Source organism: Lasioglossum baleicum, chromosome 2 (genome assembly GCF_051020765.1).
Source record: "Lasioglossum baleicum chromosome 2, iyLasBale1, whole genome shotgun sequence".
NCBI lineage: Eukaryota > Metazoa > Arthropoda > Insecta > Hymenoptera > Halictidae > Lasioglossum > Lasioglossum baleicum.
The window spans coordinates 13679771-13702293 of NC_134930.1; the positions used below are offsets into that span (position 1 = coordinate 13679771).

At 38.0% G+C, this 22523-nt stretch overlaps 2 protein-coding genes across 7 annotated transcripts in view; one reads left to right on the plus strand and one right to left on the minus strand.

Annotated features, from left to right (window-relative positions):
* Nucleotides 1-21791, minus strand: part of Grd (GABA-gated ion channel) — a 74431-nt gene extending 52640 nt beyond the window's left edge. Inside the window, exons 1-2 of one of the 5 annotated variants that reach the window (XM_076438920.1) lie at nt 21116-21791; nt 20273-20499 (exon numbers count right to left, since the gene is read on the minus strand). The gene's annotated coding sequence lies outside the window, so the exon portion shown is untranslated. Of the gene's footprint in view, nt 1-20272; nt 20547-21115 lie in introns of all 5 variants that reach the window. The other 4 variants (XM_076438910.1, XM_076438938.1, XM_076438928.1 and 1 more) reach the window with 4 other exon arrangements.
* Nucleotides 1497-6066, plus strand: LOC143216147 (uncharacterized). 2 transcript variants are annotated; one of them, XM_076438987.1, is made up of 5 exons: nt 1497-1691; nt 1768-1939; nt 3308-3516; nt 4941-5251; nt 5315-6066. In XM_076438987.1, exons 2-5 carry the CDS (start codon nt 1793-1795, stop codon nt 5569-5571), a joined length of 924 nt encoding a protein of 307 aa, XP_076295102.1. In that variant the 5' UTR covers nt 1497-1691; nt 1768-1792; the 3' UTR covers nt 5572-6066. The 2 variants fall into 2 exon arrangements, with proteins under 2 accessions (XP_076295102.1, XP_076295092.1); XM_076438977.1 differs by having other exon boundaries at nt 1763-1939; nt 5315-6064.
* Nucleotides 21792-22523: the final 732 nt, after the last annotated feature.

Consider the following 22523-nt stretch of genomic DNA (forward strand, 5'->3'; position numbering starts at 1 on the left):
CAGGCAATCAGCCTTCACAGAAACACACACGCTCTCTCTCTCTCTCTCTCTCTCTCTCTCTCTCTCTCTCTCGGTCCTGGTAAGTTGCTTCGAGCACGACCGTGCCCGAGATTGCGGCAAAGCGTTTTCGAAAAGAAGAGGCGCAGCTGATCCTAGACTGCCGAATCGCTCCAAGTTCCAGCAAAGCATCTGCCAGCCGGTTTATCTCACGAGAGAACTTCGCTAACCTGACACACCGGATTTTCTTTTTAACTCCGCAGACTCGCGAGCAACCCCGGTAAAAGGATCAGGCGAATTCTGTTAGCGCTCGTTTTTGCGCTTCCCGCGGTCTCCGTGTGTCTTGGAAACTAAGTCGGTGGCCGCGAATGTTTTTTGATGTTGAGTTCTAGACCGTGGCCGGCTCGCGATTCCTTAGGCTGGTAAATAACATTATGCTAACGTTGTAACAATGTTTGACGACGGATTCATACGTTGGCTTATTGTAAACGCGTCTTAACTCTTTGGATGGACGTTTTATTATGTTACGGATTTCACCATGATATCTGGTGATGACTCAGATTTTCTGGTGGTTTCCATAAGCTTTTTGAACATTTTTAGGCAATGATCATAGTCAACCCCTATTAACAAGTCTCTTGCCCCTCAATTTTAAAATATTTCAAGTCAGTTCAGCGCATAGACGTCGTCTCTAAGGAGTTAATGAAGCGTGTTGAAAATTGTTTATTTAAATGGCATTTATTTAAATGTTAACACAATTTTTCGTGTTATGTCATTCCGAGAAATTGTTCATTTAATGTTGCCAAAAATTTGTTCGTCTTCCGTCAGATCTTCCGACGTTGTGCAACTTTATAAATATCCAGTTTCAGTTATTATGATTTTCTTATAATTAACGAGGCATACAATTTAAAATGCTTCCACAGTTTTGCGACATGGAAAACGGTAAAACTGTTCCCGATACAAGCAATTGCTCAAGATAAACATCCTGTTACATATCAAATTCGATAAATTTCGAAAATTCGAAAGACACCCCCTAAAACCGTGCAGTCGTGTTTCGGTGAAAAAATCTGAATATCGTAGGTCGTAGTTCGTTCCGAAGTCTAACGACGAGAACGTGCGAGTCCTAGAACAGATCAGGATATGATCTATATTTTTCATATTCTGTTCAGTACCATGTTCCTGTTGCGTTCGGATCAATTTCCACTGCCGCGACTCGCTTATCGACACCGTAACAAGCGTGACAAACGCGACAAGCGCGATTAACGTTTTTCGAGAAGTTTGTTTCACGCGTTTCATAACAGCGGATTGTTGGTGATCGGAAAAAAAACAGAATTAGAAAACCTCGTTCGCATAAAAGATTAGTACAAGGGATGCTCCAGACGAGATGAGTGTTGTGCGTTGGGGAAAGTCAGTTTGATGCGGAGAAAATCGAAATTGAAGGTAACGAAGTTGGACATTTTACTCTTTGAATGGAGAGAAAATAAAAGACGACGATGCCAAGCAACGCGTCGTGTTACATATTAATTTGTTGGCGGTTTCAGTTGACTTCGATATGTTTTGATTAAATTTCTGGTTTTCGGGAATCCTGGCCTTATCGCGTGCCGCTCGTTTTAGACAGTTCTTTTCCTGCATTTAGTAATGATAAACCTTGTCACACTTGGGTCCTCCAGATTTTCGAATTCGTCGAACATCTACAGGTAACCAGTAATCTCATTTCTTCACGGCTTATGGTAGGAACTGTTATTATGTAGTTCACGATTCGGTGCAGATTAGGTGAACGTAATTGGATGAACACAACATGGCTCATCCGTCGAATCCACGGCTAATGAATCGTGTCGTTGACGCGGTGGTGCATCTGGGCGAGGGTAAAGGATCTACTGCTCGAGATGTCCTTGACTTTCTACGGTATTCTTCGAAGAGCGCGCAGAGAAACCTGACAATGCAGGTAACATTATAATTTTCGTAACAATTCACTTATTCGAGAACCCCTTAGAACAATCATTAGTAGATTGCGGATTTTATGCATCTATGACGAAAATGGTAAGCACAATTTAAAGCAGTGGACATATTAAAAAGATTTCAGCTTAATCACATAATTAAAAGAAGGACATTTTTATTTCGCTCCTGTGTCTTGCAATCAATGCAAACATTTTGTATTTTGCATAAAGAGATCCGCAGTCCAATCATTCTCTATTTATCAATTTTTCTGATAACACACTGTCGAGACGAGACGATATTTTTTTCAAAATGTCTCACACCTGAAATATTTTTGATTCGACCTTCTTAATGAATTAAAGGCAAAAGTTGCTCTCTCTCTCTCTGCCAGTACAGGGCACCACAGATGGGCAAAAATTTAATCAACAATTGACGAATTTTCTGCTTTAATCGTTAATTTCAATTAACAATTAATCTCCTAGTTTAGTCGTTAATTGTGGTTAACGATCAAGTACTTATTAATCGTTAATTGGAAATACCGGTTAAATTTCTACTTACGGGGATCGTTTTTTCAGCAGGAACAAAATTATTCCCTTATTCATCGCATGTGTGGAAAGTTCCAATTTGTTTTTTAATTTTCGGGTTACAGTGGTAGAATCGCGAATTTCTCACTCCACGGATTTCATTAATTATACGGCGCTTTGCTCGCAAAAATCGCTCGCTAATCTGCAAGGTTCTCGCTTCAAGGTTGCAGGCAGTTGTCAAAGTATTCCAAGTATTCGAGGAACTTGTGAACGATCTAGTAATCGATGAAACGCAGCGGCGCGGCGCGGCTGGCATTCTCGGTACACGGGTTTTCGAACATTCTCTTTCTTGTGAACATTTTCATAGACGATACAGTCTACCTATTACCTCCGGGAGAAAGTATTGGAGACAAACTTTGGTCAGTCGTGATTTTTTACTGTAACGCTTTAACAAGAAATTCAGAAGAAATTAACACGCTACTGGCGTTATTTTAAGACGATGTTTTAGGTAGATGTTTAAAACAGGATGGTTTCATTTAAGAAAACGAAGGTGACCTTGATATTTCTAAAAAAAATTACATAATTACCATTCAACTTTGTCCTCAAGACATGTAATCATTAAAATTTAATGTATCTTTGAAAACAACAGAGATAGTTTTGGGATGAAAACGTTAGGTGACTCACACTGTATAAACAATTACGTGCAAACAATGAATACGAAACAGTCTGCAGATTCCTTTGAGCGAAAATTCCCGAAAAAGGCCTAAAAATGGCACTCTGACGGAGAATGGCCCGTTAATGTGTACCGCGGAGAGCCCGTGCCGGAGAATTTTCACAGAGAGACTATATTTCAGGTTCACCGAGCTTTGAAGCACGCTGTAAACGCTGGTCTTCTGCGGCACAGAAGCGGTCGTTACAAGGCACTGTTCACGTTAAATCCGGCACCGGTTAAGCAGCCGGTGAATGAGACTAACGATGAAAAATCAGTCGGTGGATCGACCACTCTCGACGTGGAGCACCAGCCGTCCCGGAAGGTCAGCCCGGATCGTAAAGAGAACACCAGGTATTCACACGCTACTCACCCTTGTCTAATTACACTGCAACGCATTCGGGAACTTTACACGCGACACGGCATTGCGATCCAATTAATATACCCAGCGATAATACGGTTACGTAAGTTTCTGTCCTCTTAAAACGATGCTAACTACCGGGGACGTGGTTAACATTGTCGGAGTTGGCAGTGCCGCGCAGAACCAGCCCAACGGAATATGTGAGGGCCACGCTTTAGTCAATGCTTCTACAACGTTCGATCACATCATAGTCGTTCGATTTTTTCTGTCGGATCGAGAGGCAGGGAGTTGTAACGTTTGGAAAAAATTAACCCTTTGCACTCGGAGCTATTTTAACTCGAGAATTAAACATTTCTTCCGACCTAGAATCTTGTTCATTTCTTGGATATCAGATTGATATAGTACAGTTAGCTCCCAATGTATTTAATAATGTAAATAATATTTTGAATGACGCTACAACAACTTTTAATGGTGACTCTGAAATTATACATTCATATTTTTGGTTTTTCATGAATCAAACTGTTACCATTACATTCGTCTCGTTTTTCGGATTAAAATGACGCCAAACACGATATAGTTACGATCAAGTTGAGAATTCGTGTATCTCTGCCGTAAATGTGAAGTCCGAAAAATCGCTTGTTATACAAGTAATTACGTTATTATTAGACTGCGGATCTTTATGCAGAATAAAAGTTTTCTGCATCAATCTTAAAAAACCCAGGCCAAGGAAAAAGTTCTTTCATTCTTTAATAATTGTAGTGGGTTGAAAATAATACATTGGTGTTTCTAAATTCTCTTCGCCTCTAATCTTTTTCAAATTGGACTTACCCATTTTTGTTATAAATGCATAAAATCCGCAGTCTAGTTATTATAAATGTTTGGTGTCATTTTAATCGGAAAACTGAGACGAATACGTACGGTAAAAGTTTCATCGACGAAAAAACAAATCCAAGAAATTTCGATTTTTCACATTCAAAGGCTGAGCTGGCACGAGTCGTTCGATGTTTGTCCTTGTTTCTTTTTCAATCGCTATCCTTCTCTACGCTCGACAAGTACCTCTTCCGAAACTGTCGCTCGACAAACCCGACGATACGACAGTTACGGAGAGAACACTGTACGAAGCAAAAGTGGATGAAATGTCGTGTCGAATTACTCGAAATAATTAATTCTCGTGCATTGTACAAATGATATTTTAATTAAAAGTACGAATACATATCGAATAAATATTTCCAAGTATTCCTCTATGTGCAACTGAGAAACGAAATAGATCTTGAAACACTGTTGGCTTAAACAAAGGTGTTTCAACGACTATTTCCACTACTTTGTGCGCGAAACGTGCCCGCCTCAGGCGGTGTACGGGCACAAACGGATTACGTAGAATGAAAAGGTCACTTCGCACCTTCATGAACTTGTTTAGAGGGAAACGTAAGAAGCCACGGCACGGAAGGAAGCACAAACGCAGCCGTAGTCGTAGCCGTATAAGAAGACGAAGACACCGGAGCGAATCCAGCAATAGCCCGATGGAAGACACGGGACCGGTTCGAAAGTACAAGCACAAAGACAATGGGCAGAGAGATCAGTCACCGCGACGTAGGATCTCCGATGGCAACACGAAAGCTGATATCGGGAGCTCATCTTCGAATCGCAGAAGAGGTAAGACTCAGGCGAAAGACGAGGACTACTCTTCGGATCTGTCGGACAGCGATTACGAAGATAGGAAATCTAAAGGTAAATATATGAAATATTCAGCAGAAAATGTTTCACATCAACCAATACACCATTTTTCCTCAGCAAAGAAAAACACCGCGTTACGTCAAGAATGTAAATCCAGCGAAAGCGGAAAGGTGACCAGAAGGTCCTGTTCGCGAAATCGAAGTCCGCAACGACAAAAATCGCAACAGCTGCAGCCTAAACGATCTCACGAGGATGTGAAACGCAACAAAACAGATGCCGAAGGTCACAGGACTGACGATCAAAACGATTTACCCCAGCAGGATATGGAGAACGAGCACGCGCCTGATAACAGCGCGAGCGGCAGCACATTGTAAAATTCCTCGTCCTTACGCGCGAATACACAGATCATTCATTAAAATCCTTCGTGTACCTCGAGCGCTGTATATGAACTATTGTACTGTGAGGATTGTTTTAGGTTCCTTTGTATAATTATACCATTACTGAATACAGTACATTGTTGTTTCTTTACCCGTTGTCAATAGAAACGTTTTTTTATTACCACGCTTATATTAGCTTGCCGTGTTGTTGTATGAGTCAAATCTTGTAATCGAATTTTAAACCACTTCCCGATGAGTTAGAGACTTGAAACTTTAAACATACCTCAGAACCGGGTGACAATGCAATATTAAAAAACAAATTTCAAAAATAACTGTGCGTCTAGGAGAAAAAAAATATTTAAATGTTAACCGTCACATCTCGCCGCGCGACGCTCGATAGTACGTCATCGCGTTCAGCGATCCCCACTCCGCGCGCCAGCGCTCCCTACTCCACTACCTGTTCCCACTCCGACTCATCCCCACTCCAATGACCTATTTCGTACCGAAGGAGCTCCGTGAGGTGTTCCGTTCAGTCAGTTCCATTTCGTATAATTTCGGACTCCATCAGGAGACGTCGTCTCTCGAAGCCATCCCCCTCATTCTATGCGTATTTCCATATTTAGAGTGTGTATTAGGAGAATATGAAACGAAAGAGGTCGCACAAAAATTCAGTAGTACAACTCGACGGCATGTCAGACGACTGAAAATTTTCGAAAACCTCGAAAATGGAGTTTTGTATTAGAAGAATGTGATAGCGAAGGAGGTGGCATAAAAATTCAGTAGTACAACTGAACGATAAGCCAGACGGCCGTAAATTTTTCGAAAATTCAATTGTGTAGCTCTACAAGAAGCCGGACATTCGAGAAAAATAGGTGGTTCCCTAAATATATACGCAGACATGCTTTCTCATTACTAGACTGTGGATCTTTATGCAAAATAAAAATGTTTTGCATTGATTGTGGTAAGCAGGAATAATATAAAAATTGATTTCATCCCTTAATAACTTTGTTATATTAAAAGCAACAATACAACATTCTTGAATTTTTAAAATTTTTTACTGTTTTTTATTTCACCCAACCAATTTCTTCATAAATGCATTCATATTGCATCGTCTTTATTTATATATTCATTGTAGATTCATACATAAAATGTTTGTATTGTACACGTACATAACTTATATTCTAAACATTTATAACAAGAATGTTGACTGGTTCAGAAAGTTCGATTTCTTTCAACAACAATGGTGATTTACCCCCTTATGAACGTTTCGGAACCAAGAAGATGCATTGCTCAACGTGTATCTGCTACAAGCGTAAAATAAGCAGGCGTGGCATTTCGGTTATCTGACAATATCATGAGCTCGTTCCAGCAGATACATTCCCTCGCATTAGGTGTCATGGACGACATAAAAATTGTCTGAGGAGCTGATGTGATATACGGTTTGCGAAGAGGATGACGAGGAGGTCGCATGCTCCGCGTCGAAGGGAAGTTTCCGGCAGCGGTGGAAACGCCATTGGCTAAACCGATAAACAGCGGAAAGCTTTAGCCGATGCGACTACGTTGAAAAATATTTTGCTTCGAGGCGTCCGGCGGGTCCGAGTTAGAAAAATTCTCGTAAAGGACGGTGTCCGCGATCGTATAACCGCCACCGCACCGGTCCGGGTGTTAAAACTGCATCCACTCGAGGAAAAAAAGACAACGCGATCGCTTCCGCTGAACACGAATTTCCATTTTCCATTCGACCCTATCTGCGACACGTTTATTAGTACACGACCCCTTTGTGCTCTTCATCCGGCTATTTTTTATTGATCATCCCGTAAGATTCGTCGTGAGACTCGTCGATCCTGCGTTACGCTCGTCTCCGACGTATCGCGACATCGAGTCAATGCATTTCCTATGCTGCACGCGTGTTTCCTATCTTATTACACCCTTATCGTTCGCTGGCACACGTATAGTAGAGGTTGTTCTTCGAGTACCAGCCATGTAAGGCTGCATAAGAAGCACCATCTGTAACACAATCTAGAATTTCTATTGGGATTGTTACTTAAAACAATAAATTTTTAAAAACGTGGTATTTTTTAAAAATCTACTTTTATTTAAATAATTATTTTCTGCTTGTGTGTGTGAAATTTCACAATCGATTTTAAACATTTTGATGAGATTATAACAGAGACATGTAGTAAATTTCAGAATTTCGAAAACAAACGCCGCGCCGCGCCGTGGTTGTAAAATGTCGAGGTAAAGGTTCGACGGAGAATTTTGGTGTAACTGTTCCTTCGCTTGGTAAACAAACATTATAGTATAATAATTAGGGGTGTGCGAGATCCCGTCGAGACGTTCTCCAGACGGTCTCTAGCTCATCGGGAAGTTAGTTTAAAATGAATTGCAGAATTTGTACCGAACAGACAAACAGACAGACAAGAAAGCGAGCTAATAAAAATGTGGTAAAATATTTTTTAGTGTCCTTTCTGTCTGCGGCGCGGAAGCTGTAAGTTGCATGGATTATTCAAAAGTTGTCATACTTTGCGACGACGTAACACGGATGGTTTACCACCCAATATTTCAAGTTAATCATCCGCCGTCACATCGCTTGAATAGAACGGCTGACAGTGAATTTTTCATGTCAATTAGCTCCAGGCGAAAGGATTTTAGCCATCCCAAGTTAAAACGTGTTCGACGATGATCCCTTAAAATTTTATAGAACGCAGAAATCCTATTATCTCGAGGGTCTCGCGAAGGTAAAGGTTGGAAATGCGCGTGTTAGTAGGACGGTTCCGCGAATCGCATTTTTTACCCGGCCCGTTTTCCACGATCGGCATATTCCGTGTACGTTGTACACGCATTGTTCCACGGGCAGGTAAAAACAACTTTCTAGAACTCGCGGAGGCTGTTCGCGGCACAAGCCGACCTGTGATTATTCGCCAGAAAAATTTCCTGGCCGTGCTAATATCGTGAACTCTCAAATACCGAAGCCATTGTTCGGCTCGCGAAATAAAACCACGACGACGACGACGGCGGTGCAAGTGTCGGTAAAATTGCTCTGTGATAATCCCGCCTCCAACGAGCGTAATTTTTCCGCCGCGTTGAATTGTGTACACGGAAAAAGAAAAGCTGGAAAACGAAGAGCTATTGCAACTCGGTAGACCATTAAGGGGCGTCGCGAAGATAAGAATATCGTCCGATCGACCTCTGCCGCCTATCCAGACCTCTTTTATTTGTTGATCAACAACGGCTGCCTTCGTCGCTCCTCCTCCTCCTTCTTCTTCTTTCTTTCTTCTCTTCGCGAGTTACCTACGCGCGACTTCGAAAGCTTCTACCGAGCAGGCTTTTTACGCTTTCTCCGATTCCCTTATTTTTTTTTCATTTTCGTTTTCGTGTTGCCCGCCGCTGCGACTCTTCGGTTAAACATCTTTCAAAGTAGCACATTCACCAACCCCTTTCAACGTTCTCAGGAGAAAATTAGATCGTGTGTGCGTCGGCGCTCACCAACTTGCCCGTCACTTCTTTCACATTTTTCTCACCATTTCCACTTTTACGTTTCACTTAATTCATTCACGGGGACAAACGTTTCAAATTGCTAGACTGCGGATTTTATGCATTCGTTACAAAAATGGGTAATTTAACCCTCATATTGTACGTTCCTCAGGGTGAAAATTCACCCATTCAATATTTCCACATATTTGTAAGAATGATGTAAGTGTGCATGTTATATATGTTTTTATTGATTGCAAGTGTTATATATGTTTTTATTGATTGCAAGTGTTATATATGTTTTTATTGATTGCGTTAATGTTTTGTTAATGTTTACGTTGTGATTTTGTTTAAAAATAAAAAGAGACAGTCCCCTGCGAGCGATCAACGAAATAACACGTCGTGTCGAATCTTTATGAATCCCGTATCGAGCCTGAATTCCGTGTCGAGCTTCTTTATATATTGTAAAATTATTCATCCTTTCACGTCGCGAGATGTATGTATTTCTTTAAAATGTGACGTTATAAATGAAATATAATGTGTTGATTTAACGTGTAAAATGAAAATGGGTGAATTGTTATCCTAGTCTCTTTTATGCAGCTATTTTTGAAGAGCGTATGAGGATTAAACCAGTAACAGGATTAAATGAATATAAGAATGTGCATGTATTATTTTTACCTTGTTGAAATTATTAAGGGAAGAACGAGCATTTTATTCGACTTGTATTTCATACAACCGATGCGAACAATTTTTATTTTGCATAAATATCCGCAGTCTACATATTACAGATCATGAAAGAATGATCCAGAAGTGAAGGATTTTTCGCCCCTTTTGGCTCCCTCGATCTTGGCTCTAATTTTTGTGCCAAGTGATAGTTCATGTCGAGAATTATCTTGTGTCGGAATATCACGGATCAAATTAATGCGTCATATCGCAATGCAGAACGCAGGGCCTCTTAGGCCAGTTTGATGACTTCAAAAACTGTTTCCACGTTTCTTCGACCTACAATAACGAATTTTTGAAAAAGAATTTGCGAAATTTATAGGGACCCATATTTTTATTTTTACGCAGCATTAATTGTTAAAATTTTATAAAAACTTTGAAGATGTGCGAGAATTAACAGTAAACAGTAATTCAAAGCTTTTGAAATCGGTGATGAACCTTCCCTAATTTCACGGAATATTTTGATTTTCCTGAAGCATATTGATTGTGTGTTAATTTTACAAATTTTGAAATCGGTAAGCCGGTGACACGAACCTTCCCTAATTTTACGACTTTATTGAGATGTCTGGAATCTCAGGACCGATATTTTTATTTTCCTGAAGCATTGATTATGAATTTTTAATATTTTGAAATCGGCAAGCTGGTGGTGCGAACCTTCCCTAATTTTACGACTTCATCGAGATCTCTGGAATCTCAGGACCGATATTTTTATTTTCCTGAAGCATTGATTATTAATTTTTAATATTTTGAAATCGGCAAGCCGGTGGTGCGAACCTTCCCTAATTTTACAACTTTATCGAAATCTCTGGCATCGTGCGCTAAAAACGGTCGATCGGAAGCGGGAAGATCTGTATTACGATACTACTTCACGCACGGCGTGGAGAACACTAGATAACAGCGCGGAAGCGCTTTCGGCTCATTGTGTGTAAAAAAGCTACGTGAAAACGTCGTCGATCAGTTTTGAAACGGGAAAAACTATCGGTAATATCGTAAAGCGCAGAGACTTTCTATAAATCCTCGGTATCGTGGCTTTCACACGATCAGATTTATCACCGCTGTTAAACTGATAGCTGCGGTCACGTTGCTATCAAACACAGCTTGTGTTCACACAACGCCTCTTTAGCACTGTTGCTCGCGGTTACCGCCCCGTTCAATCCATTCACGCTAATTAAGTGCTACCCTGTCGCGTAACTTTTTATTCCAGCAAACTGCCGCTTAAGGGGACATTACAATTTCTCGGGTCGGAAAAATCGAATTTTTAGAAAGTACCCTATATTGGAAAGTATCGTATTTCAATAATATTCTCTGAACATTTCAGTGGAAAATTCAAAATACTTTCGAAGTTATAGACGATTATAACAGGCATAGCTAATTGAACGTAAGTGGATTTTATATGTGAAAATTAGTTTGTCAAAACTTTAAAACTTTAAACGCGTTTTTCTCAAAACAACGTTTCTGTAATCGGCGTGCATGATAACGTAGAAACCATTTAACCGATCGGTCTGAAATTTTAATATATTCTTCTACACAATAGCTCCAGCATGGACTAGAATAAATAAGATTGGTTAATCTTTTCCTCAACTTTCAACGTTTTTTTTTTAAGAAGATAATGCGATTTTTGAGACCACCAACTTTGGAGGTCCACCATTTTGTGAATTTTTGCTCGAACAAAATAATCGTGGTCTATACAGGGGCCACAGTCTTTTTCTAAGGATAATTCTTTTTTTTCATGCACGCCAACAGATCAAAATTTTTTAAATGACTTCCAAGAGGCTGCAAGAAACCCCTATAAAAAATCATTTATAAAATTATATAAATTTTTTTTCGTATTTGGAACAAGATATATGTCAAAAAAATGACGAACTCAAAAAATGTTTCTCCATTACTTTATCAGTCCCATAAAAATTATTTAAATCTTCGACCGAGAAAGTCTAATGTCCCCTTAACCCGGAGAACCTTTCCAGCAGTAGGAGATTGCGTAAAGTTATTTATTTACTTATGAATGCTTTAAATCAGATGGTTTACTAAGCAAATATAATATTGTCACATGTACCTCAGACATTACATAGTTTCGAAATTTTTAAAGAGCATTGTTTAACAAAATTATTAATCCTAGTATTAATTCTATAATGTAATTGCTTAAGAAGGACGCCATCTCTGTTCCTGTTTCGAGATTCACTCTTCAGGGATGACGTCTGTGCAGCATACTGACGAATGCGCCAGAATTTATGGTCACGAGGCCAGATTGTTAGGTACGACACTCTATGAAAAAGTCTAATCAATCGGTATATTATGGAAACATTTGTAACATTGCATAGCGACGTTCGTTCAGAAGAAAACACCGAGAATCAGGCGTCGTTCTTGAGGGACTAACAACAAGAAAGTAATATTTTTTTTTAAATTCGAGTAACTGTAAAAAATAAAAGTTTGGGATCGGCGAGTTTTACGCGTGCCGGTGGTAAGGGGCGAATCACAAGGGTTAATAGAACATTTTCCGGGGCGAATTGATGACTGAAACTTAAGTTAAGAGTACTTCCGTTGGAGGCCCCCGAGACCCTGGAATTAAACATGAAGTTGCTGGAGGAGCTGCTAAGTGGCCAATAAAAATCTCGTTACGAATAGAGACCCAAAATTCGTGTCCCATCGTCCCTAAAAAATAAGATAACGTTCCGACATTTTTTTTTGTTAGGCGTTAGGCAAGCAGACCTGACGACGTGGCGGAAGCTTCGTGGTGGCGTGTAATTCACTGAAAAAGTGCCGTGCCGGTGGCTTTATTTCATTTGCAATTAAGAATTCACATAGACGTCTCTCGAGAAACGGTGGCCGTCGTTGAATTAAAGTTTGAATGTCCCCGTTTGAACTGAGACGTCCTCGTCTCCATTCATTTTTAATCGGTTTTCAGCTAAACAAGATTAAATTGAATGCGGCGTAACACTTTTTTCCCCGTGTCTCAATCCACTCTCTCATTAGTCCACTAAAAGAGTTCCGCAACATATGTACTCTTTCATTTAACCTCCTTTCAACTGGTGATTAATTAGCTCAATCAATCGCGTGAACACTGAAATGGTACTTTACTGTGTTACGAGATTATAGAGGCTGCACTGATTCTAGAATTTTAGCTGGCAACAGACGCAGAAGATTTCTATTTTGCGTGAAGATTCGCGATCTATTTAGGAGGATTTGAAACGTGTATAATTGAATATGGTACTTTCCAGTCGTACCAGATTTTAGAGGCTGCACTGATTATAGATTTTTAACTCGGAACAGACGCAGAAGATTTCTATTTTGCGTGAAGATTCGCAATCTTAATCCTAAAGGAGGATTTGAAACATAGTTGTGCTAATTCAATTACATTGTAATTCAATTACATCGTAACTGAATTACATAATTCAAATCTTTCAATTAATTCAATTACTAAGTATTTTAGTCAGATGTGTAATTGAAATACAATATAATTAAAATACAATGTAATTAAAATACAATATAATTGAAATACAATATAATTGAAATACAATATAATTGAAATACAATATAATTGAAATACGATATAATTAACATACAGCTCTCCAAATTGTAGCCCAGAACTTTGAAGAAGTGCGATATATATTTTTTGAAATTTAAAAAATGTGTAACGCAGAAGTTATTTCTGTTCAGATATTATAAATTTATAAATACTAAATTCCTTCTGTTTGAAACCTACACATGAATTTTTCAACCTCTTCTTACCTATTACTTTATCATTCTTTAATTTCTAATTTTAATTTAATTACATCGTGATTCGTAATTAATGTGATTTAATTACGAAGTATTTTACAATTGTACTGTAATTGCAATTACGAATCACATTGTAATCTAATTACAATGTATTTTATAATTGTACGCAATTGCAATTACGAATTACATTGTAATTTAATTACAATGTATTTTATAATAGTACGCAATTGCAATCACGAATTACATTGTAATTTAATTGAATGAAGATCTGAATTATAAATCACAATATAACTGAATTACAATGTGATTCAATTACTTTGTAATTATAATTCCTGGAGTAATTCAATTTTAATTCTGCACAACGCTGATTTGAAACGTGTATAACTGAGGAACGATTGAACAAAAATTGATTCCAGTATAGAGTTATAATGAGCTCGTAACGAAATGTTTGTATATGCGTGAAACGTTTAGCAAGATAGGCTCGTTTTGCATATGGTTTTGTTCAACTTCGTGCTCTTTAATTTCGCACACAGAGACAACATTTCAGGTGGGTCAACGAGAAATTGCATTGCACGCTCGTGAACACAAGATGCAACGTTTGGCCACAACGATCCTCCAGAAAACGAAATCTACCGTCCCCGGCAAGATCTCTCTCCCTCTCCCCGTGAAAATGTCGCGGTAAATAATGATACCGACTTTCTTCGCGCTTTTCAAAGGAGACAGTTCCAGTTTATCGCGATGCTCGAGTAGCTTTTGTGTTTTCGCAATACCCCGTCACACGATACATCGACGAAATCAGGGAAACTCGACATCGTCCGTGCATGTCGCGAGGATGTCGACATTTAGCTACTTACAACTATGTTTCGTCGACAAAGATGAGCATTCGCATTTTGCTAAGTAAGTAACACCTCCCTTTAAAATCACGATTGGACGATGGTTTATACAAGGTGTCCCAAGAACGTTCTAACTTCTTCTTTTGCGAAAATGTTCTCAGCGGCTTTCCTATTACACTCCCGCTCAAAAGTATGTGGACAACACGTTTAACTTTTATATGAATGTTTGACGAGTCTCGTTCAATTTTATGCGGTCTAGTTTACACAGTACTAGAGAATATATTTTAATAATAATCGTGTGAGTTTCGTATTTCGACATTTTTTTCAACCCTTATGTCGATAACCGGTTACTAAGGACATTCCTAGTGATTTTTGTGCCGCAGTAGTGAGCTCCTTCTTCACTTTAATGTACGTAATGCTGACGGCTTAATTTGTTTATTAAGAAGGCAGGAGAAGTTTCTTTTTATATTTTTATTGTATCGAAGTAGGTATCTAAATGATCATAAAACTTTTCCCTATGCAAATTTAAAGCAGTACAAAGAATGTACAATCATGTGAACAACAGTTCTTCGGCGATTGAGCTAGAAGAAAAATGGTCTCCTTTTTCCCTTTTACGGGAAATTTTTTTTCAAATCCAGAGATTATAAAAATATGAGAATGATGAGCAATTTTGTTTGCCTCGCCAACGAGAATAAATTCTCATTGAATTGTACAAATTTATTCAGGGTAAAATCTCATTGGGAAAAAATACCGCAGTAATAGCTACATTTACCCTAGTTTGGTTACATTAAATTTCGGAAGTATGCGAATTTTCAATTGAAGATAATATTTCTCGTTAATGTATAAAGTTTAAACAGAGATTACAGAGATTGGAAAGATTGCTTTCTGAAGCATTAAAAAGTACAACTATTCCGAGCACCGCACCGGGAAAGAGTTTCCGAGAAAGAGACTTTCGTTGCCGAGAGCTGAGGGCTACATTAATGTACGCGGAATAACTCGTGGATGTTTATTTCGTTACAATTCTGGGAACTTTGTCCGTTAGAAGAAATTCATCGCGGCGAAATCTTACAAGGCGGGATGGGTGTTCCGATGTCGTTTAATTGAACTGCATGGAAACTGAAAGTTCGGCGAGGGCAACGTCGATGTGTTGCGAGCGAAAAGTGCGCTTTAAAACTGATCGCCGAAGGGGCCGAGTAGGGCATCCCGACCTAATTCTTCACAATACAGAAAGATCTCTCAATGGAGGATACAACTTTTATAATAAAACTTTCTAATTACTGGCGTAACTCACACCGTCGCGTCTCGTTTAGCCGAATGCGGCCGGTTTGTAAGTATACATCCAGTCAGTCAAAAAGAGCATCCATACATCCTCTGAAATGAAGCAACTTTTTCAAAAGTCGACCAAACGAACTCAAGAACATGGAAGTATTCACTGCGTGATGTGTAAACAAATTTATTTAACGCTTTGCACTCGGAGCTATTTCAACTCGAAAATTAAACGTTTCTTTCGACCTAGAAAAATTCGATTCTATATCATTTTTTTCATTTTATGGATATGAAATTGATATAGTACCTCATACAATGCTTACAGTGAGTGTGAAAAATATTCGTACGCTCTTTAAAATAGAATAACTTTTTTATAATTGTACCAAACGACCTGATTTTTTATAGGAAGCCCAATGAAGTCAACAGAAGCCCGTATATTCCTTCTATTTCCTGTACTTTTTTCAGGCACGCTTCTAGGCTCGTTTGTACGAAGGTACTTCCGTAACTTATGTAGGAAGCCCGTACCTGATTTTTTATAATCACTTAGAAGCATTGGTTTACGAAATGATAGTCAAAAATGATTTTCCAAAACTTATATAATAATTTACAAGGTTACATGCAAAAATATAAAAGGCATTTTTCAAAACTTTTTTATTTAGGCCCTTAAAGAAAATTTAAAATATATGTTTTATAGATCTATGGTAGTTACACACATGCTGAAAATTTCATCGAAATCGATTAATATACAGACGAGCTACATGCGGCTGAAAATGGTGAAAATCGTAGTTTTACACGACTTTCGATCAGTTTCTGTTCAAACTACACAGAATCGTACATCTTTCGATGCGTGTCGTTTTTTCCTGCGTCAATCGATTTCGATGAAATTTTCAACGTGTGTATAAATAACAGATCTACAGAACATATATTTTAAATGTCCATTAAGGAAGCAAATAAAAGTTTTAGAAACTGCCTTTTTTATTTTTGCATGTAACCGTGTAAATTATAATTTTTGGAAAATCTTTTTTGTCCATATCATTTCGTAAACCAATGCTTCTAATTGATTATAAAAAATCTGGGCGGTTTGTACAATTATAAAAAAGTTATTCTATTTTAAAGGGCGTACGAGTACTTTTTACGCTCACTGTAAATGTTTAGTAATCGATTCGATACCAATATATTTAATAATCTAAACAATACTTTGAATTTATAGTGGTGACTCTCTGACTCCTCATTAGGGTGCTAAGAGAGTTAAAATTATAATTGACAGAAATTGTGAAGAGTCACGATTTATAAGAATGTAATCACGATTTATAAATCGGTTAAGATTGCCACAACCTACAAGTCGTTACAGAAAATCAAAGCTTTTAAATATATAAATATACATAGAATAAAACTACGACTTTACCTGAAATGTATTACAATGAACAGATAGAACGGTCTTTTATTAATTGATAATAACGGCGACAATGTATTTAATTTTTCTTTACAATGCACAATCAGTGCTTCGATATTAATTAATTATTACAAATTACGGACGGGATTTGCGATTATAATAGTAATAATACGACTGTGATTGAATTATAATAATCCTGAGATTAATTTGTTCTTCTACAAGATATAAAGTGTTATTAAACCGCGCCGTTCCAGCACCGCCCGTAGTCGAATTAATAAAATATTTTACATGTCCTCCAGTCATTTTTTACTACGGCGACGATATGTAACGGGAGAAAATGCCGTGAATTTATTTCTCCCTGGCGAATTACTGTCACCGCATTGAAGGACGATAAGCCTCCCTGGGAATTCCCTGGTAGCACCTAAGTGACACTCTTTTTCGCATAACGAAACGTCTTTACTACTGACACGATAAATCAGCGCCAGTTTACAACGAACTAAACAGCCCTCTTTCTTCTCCGAGGTTCGCCTCGCCGCCATCAATATATCATCAACGTCGCCAATGAGTAATCCCCTACCTCTAACAATTTTTTGGCCATTTTTTAAGGGCTACCAAAAATCTGTATCACCCGAATTAGGGTTTGGGCACATTTTACTTCAGCAAGATGCCAAGTAATAATTTTAAATAACGTATTACTTCAAAGACTTCATTATTCTTGTTTCACAAGTAACGTGAAAAATTGATTTTCATTTGACGTTTGAATAAAATAAATTATTCTCAAATAATATTTCGTGATAGTAATTAAATAATAAATAATTTCACTTGGAGAGGTAATAGAAGATTATTAATTTAAAAATATCTCAGTAATTATTCATTCCAAGTCCCACTTTGTACTTTTCTACGCGAATTTCATAATTTATCCGGATTTGAGAAAAAATATTAGACATTCCATTTAAAAAACTGAAGGTGACGCTCATATCTCGATCAAAAAGCAAACAATTAAAAACAGATTAGAGCACTGTATGTCCGCCAGGAAACCAAGCAACTTTTTTTGGAAACATTTTTTCGTACAACCAAACCTTACGAGTTATTTGAGATCGTCACGTTACGAGGCTCACCCTGTATACGTTTTACTGATTGTGAGATACCGCTTCGGTAAATTCAAACAATTTAAAGACATTCACTCGGACTGCACGAGTTTCTTGGGTATGAAGTTTTGATACTCCATTCAAGATGGCGGAGTAAGCGTTCAGCTATTCAGGCGACTTCAACCGGTACTTCCACCATTTCTGAGATGAAGTATCAGAGGCAGCAGTGAAGATTTGTATACTTGTTGCGAAAGGAGGCTTTCCCTGGTAAAGAAGAATATTAAGCAATCGACAAATTCAGAAATTTATAGGGTGTACACTATTTGCAACGCTTTAGTTATCGCAAATCTTCTCTTTCGAATAATGATGTTACAAGAAGTTATTGTAGTGAAATTGCTGTTGTTATTAAATAATTTATTAAGCAGTTCCCAATGATTAATTTTCGAATTTCAACCGACTCTTAGGCAATGGAGGTGGTCGACAAAATGGCTGCCTCAATTGAATATAGTTTTTTTTTGTTAGGGTGATCATGATATCGTTGACACGTTGGAATTGTATCGATTTACTTAATTGTTTTCAGACAAGAAATCGCAACAGCATGCGTGGATCATTCTATGTATGCGATAAAGTTACTCCAACTTAAATCAAGCTATTGCACGCTAGAAATAGTTGTATAGTTTAATGGAAGTTGGGACATGCTATCCGTTAGGACGCACAATGTTACATACCAAATTATTTAGATACCAAAGATTCTAAATAATTAAAGTGCTACGACAGTAACTTTTCTTTCTTAAGAAAATATTAGATTGTATATTAGTTTTCGATAATTTACGTTTATAACTACAATAATTAAAATATTTTAATTGAAATATTATTATTATATTGGCTTGGCAAGAAAGCAATTTCGGTATTTTAAGGTGAATTAAATTTTCCTATTTAAGCAATCAACTTTAATCAGTAAAATATTTTCCATCTTAATCGATGATCTTTCGCCAGCAAAATTTTCCCAAAATTGGGTTTTACCAACGCAATATATACTATATATATTATTATTACATATTTTAATTAAAATGTTTTAATTATTGCAGGGTATGTACTACATGCAGAATGTTAAACAATTTCGAACACAGCCTAGAGCTCAAAAGTTTTCAGCATTGACGAAGAGGAGAAATTCCTTTTTTTTTCATTGTTCGCGCTGAGAGAAGTTTTTGAAATTTCATTAGTAAATGTATTTCGAACTGTAAAAGGTTTTTCGTAACTTCGACAACCGCCAACAGCTTCAACGATTTCACAACAAAAATTTCATTAATCTTGGAAAGTCTCGCAATCAGAGTTTAACGAATTTTGAAGTGGTACGCACGAGAAGAAAACAAAAAACGACTGGCCGCGCTTCCACGTGATTTAATAATCAAATATTGAATTAGGAAAGCTCAACCGCCATTTCACTTTTTTATTCTCTGTCGAGAACAATTGACGAGTAAATTTGATCTAATTCTTGATGGTCCGCTGCCATGAAATTTTTCAATAATTGCTACGTCCATCAATTCCGGTCGTTAATATTTTTTAATCACCACCCATTGTATTCTAATTATTCATCTTTTAATTTATTTTCAGAAATAAAATATTAATAAGGTAATATAAAATATTAACAGATTATCCACTAGCGATTAATTAGCAGTTTTTAACACTAGCTTTACGGAACCCGTCAAAATCAGGTTTAATATTTTTAATTTACGGTGATTGACGAGGAATTATCAATAAATTTATCGCTTTGGGTATATATTATTGAAAAAATGGCTAAAAGTTTGGATAGACACATTTCTCTTATTTTTACAAAGCAATGTAACATGATCACTTTTAGTGCTCCATAAACCTAGTGATAAAGATCTACGATCTACAGGTAGGGATTTTGTAATAAGTTTTCTTTAGATTTAATAGGTTTCAGTAGTGAAAATATTAGAATGATAAAATTCACGAAAAAATGAGAGAATCCAAACAAAAACGTTAAAACAAAACTCGACTCATATATGTAGAACAATGAAATGTTCAGGAAACATAAAATGAATCACGATGTTTCTAAATATTATCAGCAATATCATCTAGTCACATTAAAAAATCGGTACACTTCCCAGTCATTGGAATTCATCGAAAATATCAGAGAGTTAACAGCCGCGCGGTATAAAAAATTCGAAAAGATTGACCAAACTCACCGATTACGCTCGATCTTCGCATATTCGAGCCTCCATTGACGTCTCTCAAACGATCCCTTCATCACGACGAGGACACAACGAACGCCATTAAAATTGACAGTCTCTCGATCAGTCGCATCTTGAAGTCACAAAGAATACAAAAAGGAAACTGGAGTTGCGAACGGTTCCGGGGGGTCGCGGAATTGATTATCACCGGAGAGATATCGTGGGCTGCCGTTCACACAGAACTTCGAAAAACATAAGTAACTTCGTTTACAACCTGATCTATATTTCTCTATAAAATATTCGAAAGATCGAAAAGCACTGTCCATTAAAATGGTAGCGTAAATTCCAACTTTCTAGCTATTTATATTAGAATTAATAAGATTAACGTTGATTTCAATGAGGTAGTTCCGAAAATGTGTGAAAGAAAATTGCGACGTGGAAATGGGAATGGGCCTAGTCACGACTGCTATAAAATCGTGAAAAATTTTGTTTCCACCAGTAAAACTTGAGGAACGAAAACTGGGGTGGTTTGAGGGTCGCAAAAGTAATTATCACGCCGAACTTTGAACTTTCCGAAGACACGAGGAAGCACTGTCCATTAAAAACCTCGTCCCATAAAAAAACGTCCCATAAAGTTCAATTTTCTAGCAGCACACCTATCCGTTATTTATATTAAAATGGCCAAAATATATAAAATGAACAATAAGCTGGTAGGAGGATGAGGTTTGAAAATGGAGAAAATTTGAATGGGCCTATCCGTGCTATAAAATCGTGAAAGATTTCTTTTTCACCACTAAAATTTGGGGATGGAAACAGGGGTTGTGGGACGTTTTCGGGGTCGCGGAATTGATTATCAACCGGAGGATATCGTGGATTGTCGTTCACACCGAACTTCGAACTTTCCGAAGACACGAGGAAGCACTGTCCATTAAAAACGTCCCGCAAATTCTAATTTTCTAGCAGCCAATCCAGCAGATATTCATATTAAAATTAACAATAAAGCTGATAGGAGGATTAACGTTGATTTTAATGAGGTAGGCTCGAAAATTTGAATGGGCCTATCCGTGCTATAAAATCGTGAAAGATTTCTTTTTCACCACTAAAATTTGGAAATGGAAACAGGGGTAGTGGGAGGATGTCGTGGATTGTCGTTCACACCAAACTTCGAACTTTCCGAGGACACGAGGAATCACCGTCCATTAAAAACGTCCCGTAAATTTCAATTTTCTAGCAGCCAATCTATCAGATATTCATATTAAAATTAACAGTAAAGCTGATAGGAGGATTAACGTTGATTTTAATGAGGTAGGCTCAAAATTTGAATGGGCCTGTTCGTGCTGTAAAATCGTGAAAAATTTCTTTTCCACCACTAAAATTTGGGGAAAGAAAACAAGGGGTTGCGGGGGGTCGCGGAATTGAATATAACCGGAGGATATCGTGGATTGTCGTTCACACCGAACTTCGAACTTTCAGAAGACACGAGAAGCACGTGGCGAAGCCACGACGCGTACTGACTGCCTCGTACAGGACAGCTGACGAAGGGTGGCAACTCCGCACTTGCCACCCTGCGCTTTCCCTCTTTCTCCCGAACCTTGATCCTCTTCTTCTACCCCCGTCCCCTCTATCACTGGCCGAACCCCTCCCCGTCATTTTTCGGAAGTTAATCAAACACATATTTCACCGGAAACTATTTCTTTCCGGCCAGTGCGGCACGGCGCGCCGACAACCGGCCACCTGGTATAGAATGTGTTAAATATTTCACAGGTAAAACGCTTTCGCACCTCGCACCGGAAGTTCGTTAAGTATCTTTTAAGATTTCTTTCCATGGATTTTTTTTCTCGGCGCGAGCAACAACTGTGGGATAGTATAAAAGTCGCGATGACGAAATTAATGGGGCCATTCGATCGGCGTCTTTTTAAAAAGGGTTTGGCAGCATATGAGCCTTTTCTGAGTGCCTTTAAGGTGCTAATTGAGTTAATGTGCTCATGAATATCTAATTTGGGATGCAGGGCAAGACAGTGGAATTTTTAATAGTAATAGTAGCGGGTCTTGTCTCGAGTTGATTGCATGGTGTTATTTCATGAATTTTAGAGAAGCATTAAAGCTGATTTTGCTGTTTTCAAACAGGTACAATAGGTTATTTGTATGTGGGGCATGAAGGAAACTATACATAAGAGACTGAGTTTGTAACCTAATATCTTTCTATAGACTATTCAGATTATCTCTCGAGAAGTTCATTACAAACGTCCATCTAAATTCCAATTTT

Coding starts and splice junctions, on each gene's coding strand:
- LOC143216147 (XM_076438987.1), top strand. CDS start 1,793: ATGGCTCATCCGTCGAATCCACGGCTAATGAATCGTGTCGTTGACGCG. Junction 1,940..3,307: donor AGAGAAACCTGACAATGCAG/GTAACATTATAA, acceptor ACTATATTTCAG/GTTCACCGAGCTTTGAAGCA. Junction 3,517..4,940: donor GATCGTAAAGAGAACACCAG/GTATTCACACGC, acceptor GAACTTGTTTAG/AGGGAAACGTAAGAAGCCAC.